The 14,252-nt window shown below is 32.8% G+C and overlaps 1 protein-coding gene across 2 annotated transcripts in view; it reads left to right on the top strand.

The window, feature by feature from the left end:
- Nucleotides 1-14,252, top strand: part of LOC105485503 (POU class 1 homeobox 1) — a 23,641-nt gene continuing 9,389 nt past the window's right edge. Inside the window, exons 1-4 of one of the 2 annotated variants that reach the window (XM_011747887.2) lie at nucleotides 1-275; nucleotides 3,107-3,256; nucleotides 11,722-11,946; nucleotides 14,030-14,194. In XM_011747887.2, coding sequence (XP_011746189.1) covers nucleotides 134-275; nucleotides 3,107-3,256; nucleotides 11,722-11,946; nucleotides 14,030-14,194 — 682 coding nt within the window. In that variant the 5' untranslated portion in view covers nucleotides 1-133. The remainder of the gene's footprint in view (nucleotides 276-3,106; nucleotides 3,257-11,721; nucleotides 11,947-14,029; nucleotides 14,195-14,252) is intronic. The other variant, XM_011747888.2, reaches the window with a different exon arrangement.

The following is a 14,252-nucleotide window of genomic DNA, read 5'->3' on the forward strand; positions in this document are numbered from 1 at the left end:
CCTGGTGCCTCAGAGCCTTCCTGATGTATATATGCAGGTAGTGAGAATTGAATCGGCCCTTTGAGACAGTAATATAATAAAACTCTGATTTGGGGAGCAGCGGTTCTCCTTATTTTTCTACTCTTTTGTGGGAATGAGTTGCCAAGCTTTTACTTCGGCTGATACCTTTATACCCCTGAATTCTGACGCCTCTGCAACTCTGCCTCTGATAATGCATCACAGTGCTGCCGAGTGTCTACCAGTCTCCAACCATGCCACCAATGTGATGTCTACAGGTACTGAGTCCTATGACAGTTTACAGCTGGCGGGGCCTAAAGATTTCAGAATGAATGCTTTGAATCTTGGTAGTTAAAAATCTTTTTGCTTCTTTCATTTTACCCCTCCAATTTAATTTGTCTTAAGTGAAGTAAGTATTAAGCATATCTAAAAAGTCAACATGCCAAAGATTTTTTAAAGAAATATTAGTAAGTATAGTCATTTAAATCGTTCTTGGCTTTGTTATAAGCAGGAAAATCTGTTTTCTACATAAGGAAAGAGTGAACTTGGACATTTTAAATCTAAAAGCCATTTAATGGAAATATTTATAGAATAAGGAGCAAATGAGATGAATATTATAAAATAACGTAATGTTTAAAAGGTGCTACTTCTTTATCTTAAAGATTTATTTGGTTGTTAAATTACATTTACTACTATCTAAAAACAGCTATAAACCTTATATTAAACACAACAGAAAAATCCAAATATCAACAACAATGGATTTCATAGAATAAAATAATTGAGTTTTATTTAGCATATTTTTAGCATAAGATACAGAAATTATAGCCACAAATAACATGGCATTTAAAGCCCATTAACTAAGGTAAATTTTCTCAAGATTGCATTCTGAAGAGACTTACTTCACTTATAACCATGTTTTAACATTTATCTCATACAACTTTTTAAAACAAAAATTAAACTTAGGAATTCAAAGGCTCAACATAATCAGCCAAATACGTATGTTTTGCCAATGTGTTCATTCTTTATGCAGTAAAAAAGTGTATTAAAGTTGATTTACAAATGGACAAAGACTTGAATTGAGTAAATTTCTTCCATTGAATAGCCATATAATATTTACATTCCATTTGTTTTAAATGCAACCTGCCTCATATTTAGGAATGAAATTATATACATTTAGAAATCAAAATTAGAGTGGATACATTTATATTCTGATTTGAAGGATTTAAGCTCTATCTTTTATTATTATTAAGCACTTTCTAAATATATGTGTAAGTTTGGCACCAATCTTCTGGATTTTAAAGAATCTAGAGGTCAGATATTTAGACTTTGGTAAAATCATTTAATGTAGAGATTTTTCAATATTACCTTTTAAATTAAATTATGGAAATCCACCAAAGATTTCTATAATTTCATATAAAGGGTAATATAGGAAGTATTCTCCAGCATAATTTTTGGAAAAGATAATAAAGAGTTTTTATCAAAAATATATGCTATGAATAAATCTAAGCAATTAACACATAGCTAATCATATATTTTAAACAGTAGGTCATCCTGTAGATTGAGGATAATGAGAATAATACATTATTTCTGTGTTTGAAGATAATTTGGCCAGCATGAAAATAAAATTCAGAATTGAGGTAATAATCTAGTAAAATCTAATTTTATGCTCAAAACGCCATTTATTTACTTAAAAATAAGTAACAATTTATTTAGTAAATTCGCCTATCCTGTAGTTAACTTCCTAAAATCTGAAAGGCAAACATTATTTAAGCCTTAAAATTAAAAAAGAATTATAATTAATAAAAGTGACCTACAAATGTTTTAAATAATAGCATTGATTTATAATATTTTAATGAAATTTTAATCATATACATCTAATTATCTAAGGAACTATTATAGAAACACTGACTTAAATGGGAACACTTGAGTATTAAATGTGCTTTATGATAATTTGTTTAATTTTGGAATGCACAGTAAGACTTTTATATGTAATCATTATATTGCAAACTGACTTTAGTTCTTTTGACTTATTAGTTATAAAATAAAAATGCATACAGATTTTTAAAAATTAAACATTTTTCTCTATTTTAAAGTAATATGTTTTACTTTATGAAGTCATGTCTTTAATCACTAGATTGTATGTCGTTATTCTCAAAGGATTCTAACAGTACTTTATAACATCTCATTTATTAAAGAAGATAGTTATGTTTATGAAATCTAACCAATATATTCAGAATATGAAGGAAAAAATTGAGAAAATAAAATATATAAGGAAATATTGACCAGTGGTTTTATTGTCAATATTTTGCACTCCCTTTCAACTTGATGATTTGTGTTTAAAACTTATAAGTCTAATAATTCCAATTTACTTTCAAAATACACATTGATTTCCTGAAGCATACAACCATTTATGAATAGTTATGTTTATATATGGCTTTATGGATGTTAAGTCACCCAATGAATGAACTTATTTTTTGACCAGCTTTATCATTAGAATGGTTGTATCAATTGTGTGTATGCAGACAACTTACAACCTCATGGTTTCAACATCAAAATAAATAGATCATATATTGTTACGGGTTTTTAATAGCACTCTGAATTGGTGAGATTTTTATGATTGTATCTAATAAAAGGCTAGTTGCTCTGCCATTTCCACTTTGATGAAACAAATTCATCAGACAAATAAGCAAAAGTACACTGTTCAAGAGATAGTTTCTGTATTCATTCATACAGACTGCTTTATAATATCATGCAACACAAGAATTTTAAAGGACTATTCTTCTAGTCGGCGAGTTGCAATGTTTGCATTGAAGAGAACCTACAAGAATTCTACAACTCCCAAAAAACCAAGGTCCAAATTGCTCAGTCACCCCTTCATGAGGCACTCGTCGCCACAGCACAGAGCACAGGATAATTAATGAAGTTCGTTTTGATGATTTATTATCTCATTACATGAGACAAACTTTGATCCCCCCTAGTTTTAACCTATTCATCAGAGAACTTACCCAAAATGAGAAAAAATATTGGTATATAACTTTAAGAACCACATAAATGTGTATTTTTGAAATAAAATGAATGTGTCTTGAATCCTTATACATTTTCTTACCAGTCCCATCTATTTTGTCTTTGATCCAAACTCCTAAATGTTTGTGCACGCATTTCTTGGTGACAACGTTGGGAAACACAGCAACGGGACTTCATTATTCTGTTCCTTCCTGTCATTATGGAAACCAGCCATCAACCTATGGAGTGATGGCAGGTAAGAAAAGTTGTCTTTTACATGTTATTGTATTTGGGGACAATTAGATGGATTTTCTTGGCCTGAAATAATTGTGATCAGAGTGTGACATGAAATTCGATTTCTTAACTTTGAAAATTACCGTTAAAAATCACTTCTTGTTTCCTGTGACACCCGCAGAGATCATAGGGGTTATACCTAATTTCCCTACTCACATGTCCCTGAACTGCTGTGCTTCTTGAGTTTGCTTTATATAGTTTTTATTCAAATTCACTATTGTCAAACTGTTAATTGTAACTTGAGGCTATTGGCAGGCTTACCTTCACTAAAAATGTAGTAGCTACTAGCCTCATGTGGCTATTTAAACTTAAATGTAAACTAAGTAAAATAAAATAAGATTTCAAATTCAGTTTCTCAGTTGCACTTGCTATATTTCAAGTGCTCGATAACCACATGTGGCTAGTGACTCCCATATCAGACAGCACAGGTGTACAGAACACCTCCCCTCATCATTATATTCCTTCTGGACATTTGGTCCATAAAGATAAATAAGACATTGATTGAAGCTCAGAGTGATCGGCAGGGGCTTTAGTGATAGCTGTTTCAGGCTTTACAGCCCTTTCTGAATTGCTTCTGAATGAGTCTTAGATTGAAATCATTGAAGTTACATACTTTTCTCCTATAAATAAGTAAAGTATGACTGTATCAAGTATAGCTACCTGTTTATTGATCCTTCTAGAAAGGCATTGAAGCACAGTTTTTGAGGAATAGGCAGATCTGGCTTATGAGATCTATTCATCAAAAATCCTTGCTTAATTTCATGGCATGGCTACATAAGATTTTAATCATTTTTAAAAAGTGCAGTTTTATTATGCACAGGATTTTCATTTGTTGGTTTATTTTTAAAGAAATTCTTTGAAAAGAACTCTTATTGATGACAAACTAAAGCTGTGTGAGAAAATGTGTGTGTGTGTGTGTATGTGTGTGATAATGAGGGAGAAACTTTGGATAAAGGAATCATCTATTAGGGAAATCTTTTCTAACTGACTTGTGTTTTGTTATCATCCAGATAAGCAGTAAAAAAAAAAAAAAAAAAAAAAACCAAGCAAGCAAATATTGATTTATTCTTATAATTTTTCAAGTAAAATGGAGCAAATAGTTTAATTTTAATTAAATTGTTTAACCTTCGATGTCTCAAAATTTGTCTACTTAAGACTAAATAAAACATTAAAACTTTAAAATAATAATCCAGGAAAATATTAGTTTCTCCTTAATAAACCAGTATCCTAACATTTATGGTTAAATGAAGACCGGGGTTCTTAACGATGACCTGTAAATTCTGATATCTTTTTTTAATAATTAAGAAATAAAGCCATATTTTTTCTTCCTCTCTGGAAATGGATTATTTATGATCAACATGCTTAAATAGTATTCATAGTTAATGAGAATAGCCCTCCTCAATGATGAACTACTTTCATTATAAAATAGTAAAACAAATGTGTTTAGTTACTAGAGGTGCGGGTGGAATGCTTTCTGTGGCCTTTACAACATTTGGATTAGGAGACAGGAAATGACAAACACATGCTGCTATTTCCTGGAGGAAAGACCTCACAGTTCATTTACAGGAACTCCCAGGAACCAAGGTACATCGTCAGTTTCTCTCTTAACCCAGCACAGAGGCAGTCCCCGCCAGTTGATTGAGGTTGGCACCGAGATTAAAACCAGTCACAGACCAGCAGCCAATAATCTCTTGCCCAAATACCGTCAGATAGTTTTGCTACCACCTCCCACCCCGCCAAATCAGAGAGGGCCACCGCTGGCCTCGGGAGTTTGCAGCTGGCCTCAGAATTCTAACACCCTTCCTGCTCCCAGGACTGGAGCCAATATGCCAATGTTCACATGGAGAGTGTTGGCAGCTCATGTCTTTCTGATACAAGTTTCCTCCAGCAGGAACTCAGCAAACCCTCTTCCATGAACCGCTTCCTCATTACAATTAAAATGAAAAGGCCCGCGGAAGAGCCTTTCAAAATGATTCAAAACCCTGGCTTAGTGACATCAACAGCACGAGTCTTACACCGAGGTCTGGAGCTATCACTGTGGTCTAAAATTAAATATATTTTACGAGTGAAAGAAAAACTCACCATCACAAGCAAAAAGATATTTGAATATTTTTGAGAGGGACTGTTAAATCTCTCTCAAAAATTTTGTTAAAATGTGATATGCTTTAAATGTCAGAATGTCTATACTGGGACATAATTCAGTATTAGCATTTGCCTCATGAGAGATTAGATCTAGGAGAATCTGAACTCTCTTGCCTTTATCCACAGTAAACCTGCATAAATTGAGTTACAAAATACAGCAATTCAGAAATAAGAGAAAAAAGGTAAATAAGAGAGAAATATATAAAGTACACAATAGAAACTTGATTATGTCATTTGAATTTTCTGAGAAGTCTTAAGGCATTAATCAAATCAGCCACTTCCACACAATCCACAGAAGTGCCTTAACAACAACAATGACATGGTGTCACATACTCTATATAAAAAAGTGAAACTACAGAAAGAACTATATTTCTAAAAGATATGAAATTATTTTCATATGGTTATGTCATTACCCATACTCTGATGCTTACATTTAGTTTGAGCATTTCATTAAATTAATAACTCACAGGAAAAGAAGAGCTATAACTAATATTTTGTCAGGTTGGTAGGTAGAATTTTAATGATCAGATGAATTCACCGTACCTAATAGTCCAGGTGCAGGAAAAATAAAGAGAATGACTTGTTGAGAGTAATGAGTTATCCATACCATTAACTAATTACTAACATTGTTCAAATGACTTAGCACCTCTGAGTTTCAGTCTCTTCATATCTAAGTTGTGGTGGGTACTACAACTCTATTGAGATTGAGTAGTAGCAAATTTGTGTCAGCTCAAAATGAGTTATCTTTGGACCTTCTCTTCAGGTACTCTTGCAGCTACATTCCTTCTGTCCTTTCACTCCTGAGAACTTAGAGAATTCAAATTCAACACCTTACAGTACAAATAATAAAAAATCGAGAATTACAAATGCTGTTCAAAGTCTCTCCTAGATAAACACAAAACAAAACAAAATATCAGAAAACAGTTCTCAAAACCCTGACTTTTGGGTTTCTGAGAGAGAGTTTCTGTTCTCCAGTATCTGAAGCAGAGTACAATTCAGGAAACAAGCTCAATGAGGGTTCACCCTTTCCGCTGTCCTGTGGAAACAGCAAATCAACCTCACTGTAATGAATGTTAAACCCACCCTCTTTACATGATGTAGTGGTCAAACCAAGAAGTGGTGTGAAAGTCCTTGCTTTAAAAATTAATTTCAAGGGGAAAACAAAACAAAACGAAAACCTCGTTTAAGTCCCAAACTCTTAAACAAGGTTTAAGTCCCAAGAGTTTGGGACTTAAACAAGGTGATGAGCATCCAATTCTTATTGATGAGAAATGGATATTAAAAGAAAAGATTGTTATGGCTGAAAATATTCTCGCTGCATGGGCTAACGCAAAAGAAAATGGAAATCAGCCTGACAAATGACAGGGGGTATAGTCTATTTGGGAACCCATCTTTTCATTTTTTGAAATTTGAATTTTTTTTTCTCTTAATTTACTTCTTTTCCTTAGTTCTTTGCTTTATTTGGCCCTAAATTGTTCTGGTTGCAATAACTCTAAGGAAACAAGTAATTCTGAAGATCTTTCGCTTCTGCATCATGAAAGGTCTTTTGGTAGCAGTGACATGATGTATTTTCACTTCCAGACTAGGGGTTGGCAACCCTTTTCTGTAAAAAACCAGACAGTAAATATCTCAACCTTTCTAGTCTTTGTTGCAACTATTCAACTCTGTCATTGTAGCAGGAAAGCAGTCACAGGCTGTATGTAAAGAAATAGGCGTTTCAAATTAAACCAAACAGCCAATGGGCCCCTGTTGTACACGGATAGAATTTACCAGTGCACACTAGTGAAAAGATCACAGTGGAAGCATATAATTTCCTTTGAATTTTTGTGCCTAAGGAACACAGGGGAATATATGCAAATATTCAGATACATGTTCCTGTGCGTGTTACAAGCACAGCAGGGTGGCGTATGTTACTGTGTCCCTCTGCTTCCCCTGTTTGTTTTTTTAAGGCATCAAGCCAGTAACCTGAGATGATGTTGTAAGCTAACCACATGCTGCAAAGATCAATTTGTCCCATGCTATGGTACATTGAGTCAGCACCTAGTAAGACAAGTCCTATCTCTGACCCCCATTGCCTGCTTTAAAAGATTTACCTCTGTTCTTCTCCCTCCTCTGCCACACAGAAATGCATACATGGCAATTTAGAAAGCCTCTGGTGAATTAATCTTCAATGTGAAAATGTATTTGGAACTACAGTATGCAAACACTTCCAAGCTATGTGTGTGTGTGCTGTCCAGGCCTCAAGATAATTTTTCTTTATCCATGTTTCAGAAAATGTTGATGAGACCTCTGTTGCACATGACTCACCACATCTTTCATCTTATTTCCACCTTTTTCAGTAATCTAGGTTTTAAAAAGATTTGAAACATATTCATCCCAATCACTCTCCACACTCCCCCAAATGCAGGCTCAGATGCTAGAAACAGAAGTTCATTTGGCTGTTCTTTTAAATCGTTATGATGAAATTCTGTGTAAAGTTAGTTCCAGGAAATCTGTGACCTTGCAGATAATTGTAGATATTTTCATATAATGAAAAATAAAAGTGGGCCGGGTGCAGTGGCTCATAACTGTAATCCCAGCACTTTGGGAGGCTGAAGCAAGTGGATCATCTGAGGTTAGGGGTTTGAGACCAGCCTGGCCAAAATGGTGAAACCCTGTCTCTAAACAAAAAATTATAAATAAAATTATACATAAAAAATAAATAAATACAAAAATTAGCCAGGCGTGGTGGCAGGCGCCTGTAGTCCAAGCTACTCAGGAGGCTGAGGCAGGAGAATTGCTTGAAGCTAGGAGGCAGAGGTTGCAGTGAGCTGAGATGGCACCACTGCACTCCAGCCCAGGGAACAAGAGCAAGACGCTGTCTCCAAAAAAAAAAAAAAAAAAAAAGAAAAGAAACCAAAGGAAAAGGAAAAAAAGAAAAATTGTATCACACATCACATTTTGCTTCTTGTTCTGGATGCCAAACCTTGGAGAATGGTATTTTCTGTGTACTTTTCATGGATTCCATTCAAATTTGTCTTCTGTGTGTCCACTTCACCAGAGTACTTACAATGTATAAACTACCTTTCAATTTTTGTGGCTGGGTTCTGTGGCTTATACCTATAATCCTAGCACTTTAGGAAGCTTTGGTGGGAGCATTGCTGGAAGCCAGGAGTTTGAGACCAGCCTGGGCAACACAGTGAGATCCCATCTGTGCAAAAAATTTAAAAAATTAGATGAGCACGGTGGCGCATGCCTGTAGATACTACTTAGGATGCTGAGGTGGCAGGATGGCTTGGGGCAGGAATTTGAGACTGCAGTGAGCTATGATTTTACCACTGCACTCCAATCTAGGAGACAGAGTAAGACCCCATCTCTAAAAATAAAGAATAAATAAGCAAAAATAAATAAATAAATAAATAATTTTATGGAAATAGGGATGACACACTTTATATACATTTTATTGTAATATTTTTTGTCTAAAAGCATTTGTTTAAAATAGCCAAAGGTGTTTAAATGCAGAGAAAACCTTTTAAAGGGAAGTTATTTAATTTAGTGAGTATAAACTGCCTGGAAAATGAACCAGGCAATTATTTTGATGTGGCTTGCTGCAATGCTCATTAGACTTTAGTTCTGGTTTAAACTGCAAAGTTAATTCGTTGGGCACTGAAGGCAAGTTGTTTAATTTCTTTCTACTTAAATTTTCTACATTGTAAATTATGGGGAAAAACATATATCTTTCCTGACTCATTTTCTTTTTTTTTGTATAAAGACAAAGATGATGACAAATGTGAAATTAACGCAACACAAAGTGTTGCATAGAAGATTTGTAGCAGTACATGATTATGATCAGCAAGAGAAATTGAAAATAATAATAAAATTTGATAACAAATTCAGACCTTATAGTATGCATATGTAAAAAACACACAAATTGTTTATATAAAATAAACATAATTTGACATAGGTTAAATGAGTCATCTAAAGTGTCTTAAAATATGTTAAATGTACAAAATCTAACAGTAGCCTGGCTTTTCTTTGTACTCTTTCTCAGGGTATTTTATCATTAAATGTATTAAGTGATACCTGATGGACCTTAATAATAAAAGAAGTGAAAGTTTTATAAATGTATGTGCAAATCAATTCTGAAAGTATAAGCACAAAACAACTCTTCAGATAAATATCAGATTAAATAGATGCTAACATAAATGTCATCAGTTTTCTTTTTACATCTATTAGTCCTTCTTTTAATTTAGCAGAAAACTAAAATTAATAAAGAGCTAAAAATGAACCCCACAGCAATAAACATTTTGAAGAAAAGCTATATAATAAAAGGAAAGTTGGTCAAATTGTTTTTAAGAATGTTCTCTGGTCTGATCAAGACGCCACACAATAAAGCATACACTGGATAGTTGACTGACTTTTACAAAAGTAAACCTGGATAATTTTAGTTTGGAAAAGTAGCAGGAATTTTTTAAAGACAAAAATAGTTTCTTTCACATCTTTTTCCCAGCTTTAAAGCAGACAAATTTATTTTATGCTGATTTGTTTAACCTCTCATTTATATGTTTACTTTGTTTTAGAAAAATAATATGCCCTTTTAGATGGGGTGCACTTTATAATTACATATTTTTATATAAATAATATAAACCAACAATTTGCTGAGTTGCAGTATTCTTTGCTCATTACATATTGATATATTAATGTAAGATTTATGTATTCTGGAAAATATACTATTACTCATGTCTTTGACTTGGGAATGTATGTGTAGAGTAATTATAGGTGGCATGAACTCTGGATGCATTTTTTCAGTAAGTTTCTAAGAATCATTATTGCATGTATTCCATAGTAATTTATTTTAAAATATTTATACTTAACAAGAAAAGGATTAATTACTCAATATTTTTGTATAAAAATGTCTTGCTTACACAATCATCCTTCTATATATGTGGCACATTGGTTCCAGGACCCCCAAGGATACTGAAATCTTTGGATGCTCAAGTCCCTGGTATAAAATGGTGTAGTATTTGCAAATAATCTAGGCACATTCTCTACTTTAAATCATCTCTAGATTACTTATAATATCTAAATCAATGCAAATGCTATGTAAATAATTCTTATACTATACTGGGTTATTTGTATCATTTTTATTCTTGTGTTGTTATTTTTTACTTTATTTTTTAAATGTATTTAATCCACTGTTGCATCAACCCATGAATGCAGAACCCATGGAAACAGAAGGCACACTAGACATGTCATTTAATATAAATTAAAGTAAAATCTTTGTCGATAAAACTTGTAATGCATTGATAAAGAAAACAAGAAACAAAATGTGTTGGAATTTGGCTTATATACGACTCTCTCACCTATACTTCCCAACTGAGATAGACTCTTCCAATGAAGAAGGAAGTCTGGAAGCAATTATATAATAATTTCAGACCTTTTTACATTTTTTGTGATTTAATGTATCCACTCAATAGAGTCAATGCTTTATCATTTATGGGTAATTACTTATCATATATAAAGTTGCAAACTTTCTTGCTGCTTATTTTTGCTTTTCCTTAAATAATAATCAAGAAATTATTCTATTATATTGTATATTTTTCAAGAAATCTTGTTAGTGACTTTTTAATAGAACTTTCGAGGTTACCTTTTGTTAATGTTTAATCATTCCTCAAGCCTATTTAGCCACATTAATATATTTTATATTCTTATCATTCTTTTTCTGCCTGCCTTCATTTAATTAAAAAAGATGTGATTTTTCCTAATAAAATCAAGTTTTTACTGATTAAATAGGGGGGCATTTTTATATTGTGAAATCAATTTCCCAATCACAAGAAAACTTCTCAGCATAGCACTTAGCTGAAGCATTTAGTGCCATGATTACAACAAACATCACCCATTATTTGTTCAATGAATTAAGAAAACAGAGTTCCATGCATAGATTCTGGTTAGAGTTCAACCTCAGATTCCCAGGAATAGGTGTCATTTAAGAGAAAAACATGATAGAAAACGTACACTTCCGAGAGAAGTTGTTTGTTTCTATTTTAGTTATTCGCAGTCCCCTGCTTCTTTCCTTTAACCCTATCTTTGGTGTTGCTGCTCTGGAGAAGGTAGAAGATAAATAATCTCAATTCTACTAAGCTACTTTGACTCCTTCTTCAGAAGACTATATGTAAGGTAACCTTTTAAGTACTGAGACAGGCTAGAGCAGAATAATGGGCTAAATCAGGTAAAATCCTTTCTTATATAGAAATAAGGAAGAATTACAATTGGTCTTTTTCATTTTATTTCTTTGTTTACTCACAGGTAGTTTAACCCCTTGTCTTTATAAATTTCCTGACCACACTTTGAGTCATGGATTTCCTCCTATACACCAGCCTCTCCTGGCAGAGGACCCCACAGCTGCTGATTTCAAGCAGGAACTCAGGCGGAAAAGTAAATTGGTGGAAGAGCCAATAGACATGGATTCTCCAGAAATCAGAGAACTCGAAAAGTTTGCCAACGAATTTAAAGTGAGAAGAATTAAGTTAGGTATGTGCTTGTTAAAGGCAACAGGAAAAAGAGCTTGGTTTGCAAATCTTTATTGCTGTTAAATCTCTTATATGTTACTCAAATGTATAAGATGATTGTCATTCTTCATCTCTACTGTGGACATAGTTAATTGCTATGGAAATCCTCCAAAAACTTTTGTTTACTGATAATTTCTTAAGAGCCTAAATACATAATTTTTAAATTAATAATACTCTTTCAAAACTTACCCACCTCAACTTTAGTTTCGAAGTGCCCATTTTTATCTATATTTTATTTGAACCATACATATTGATACATTAATATGTAGTGAAATGTGTGAGGCCATACTTTTATATGATTCAAAAGTACAAAAGAGTATAAGTGACATGTATCCTTCTGCTTGTTTTTTCTGTTTATCATTGTTGTTAGTTCTTTGTGTATCTTTCCAATGATAGCTCATGGATAGATATGCAAATATATGTATTGTGCCCAACATAAGTATTATTTGAAGTTTTCAGTAGTAATTTTTCTAGAGCTCTTTTTCCTTTGTGGAGCTGTCAAGTTTCACTTTATGAATATACTGCAATTTATTTGACCAGTCCTCTCCTGATGAAATTCGGGTGGTTTCTGATCTTTGACTGTTAGAAACAAGGCCACGATGATTAACCCTATAAATGTTATTTTGCACCCATATAAATAAATGCGCAGGAAAAATGTTAGAAGCACAATTGCTTGATCAAAAGTATGTGTACTGGTAATTTTGATAGATGTTGTCAAACTGGTCTCTAGAGAAGCTCTACCAAATTTTACTGTCACCATGAGAATCTTTTTCAACATCCTCAGGCTATATCGACTCCAAAACGGCATGAGCTTTTAAAATCTATTTCTTTTTATTTTCTGCTTAATGATATCTCCAGCATCTAGAAGAATGTAACTAGAACACAAAATAAATAAATGGTGGTTGAAGGAAAAAATATGCTGTTAATCTTTTAGATCTTTGCACATCAGACAGGTCAAAGTGACATTTCACTGCTACTTCATTTAAAATTTATTTTCTTATGATTGTAAAGTGTATTATTTAATGTGCTTGACAATCATTTAAGTTTCTTTTTCTGTGAACTGTCTGTTCAGAGTCTTTGCTCATTTTCTATTGAAGTGTTTTTAAAATAAAACAACTATAACAATTAACTTTGGTTAAATTGCATAAAGTTGTGTATATTTTTTAATGGATTGAAATAACAGTTCAAAACTCTGCACTTGCAGAATGAACCATAGGTAATTTAATAAGAATATTTATTGATGGGCATCATATGCAACCATTTTATACATATAGGTATATAGCCTTAGGTCCTGAAATAATATGTAGCTATTACATGTAATAAACACAGTAGTAGGAATCTTTGTGAAATTCATTTTCAGTTTGCTATTTATATTACTGTGAATGTTTCAAATTATATGTTGATTATTTCAGCTGTACTCTAAAAATGTTTCGGACAAACAATAAGGATCATTAGTCTGAAGATAGAGGCAATACCAAAAACTATAAAACGGGCTCAGAGGTATATGTGAAATGCGTAATCATAACCTCTTAATAAACACGGTTTTGGGGAAAGCAGAATAATTCTTAGTTTTATTTAGTACCCTTCAACAATATCATTGAATCTTTTAGAGTTGAAATAAAAAATTTTATGATATATAACCATATATTTTATGCATTATAGTTAATATATTAAAGATTTTTGAGCATATATTATTTGATATTTAACAATAATGATAAAAAGAGCTGTAATTTTCAAGTGCCTTATAAAGTGTTTAGGATACACCTAAACATTGGCTAAATATTATGACTGGCAGATGTTTCTATCTGAATTATTTCAGTGAGTAGATAAAAGTAATTTATTAACTAGAAGAAATATGTTTTGAAGTATTGGACAAGTACTTGAAAGTATAATGAATCTTACTAAATAATTCTGATTTGCCAAGACTATATAGTTAAAAAACAGTATGTAATAGTTGACAAAGATACAAAGATTTGTGTGACAATGAACCAAAATTAACATTTTTTGGAAAGTTGGAGCTGATGGTCTTTATTGTCCCTTCACAGGATACACCCAAACAAATGTTGGGGAGGCCCTGGCAGCTGTGCATGGCTCTGAATTCAGTCAAACAACAATCTGCCGATTTGAAAATCTGCAGCTCAGCTTTAAAAATGCATGCAAACTGAAAGCAATATTATCCAAATGGCTGGAGGAAGCTGAGCAAGTAGGAGGTACTAAACTGTGTCTCTGAAGGCAGTGCTATGTTTTAACCTAAAAATAACGGCTTCA

Source organism: Macaca nemestrina, chromosome 2, assembly GCF_043159975.1.
Source record: "Macaca nemestrina isolate mMacNem1 chromosome 2, mMacNem.hap1, whole genome shotgun sequence".
NCBI classification, from domain to species: Eukaryota; Metazoa; Chordata; class Mammalia; order Primates; family Cercopithecidae; genus Macaca; species Macaca nemestrina.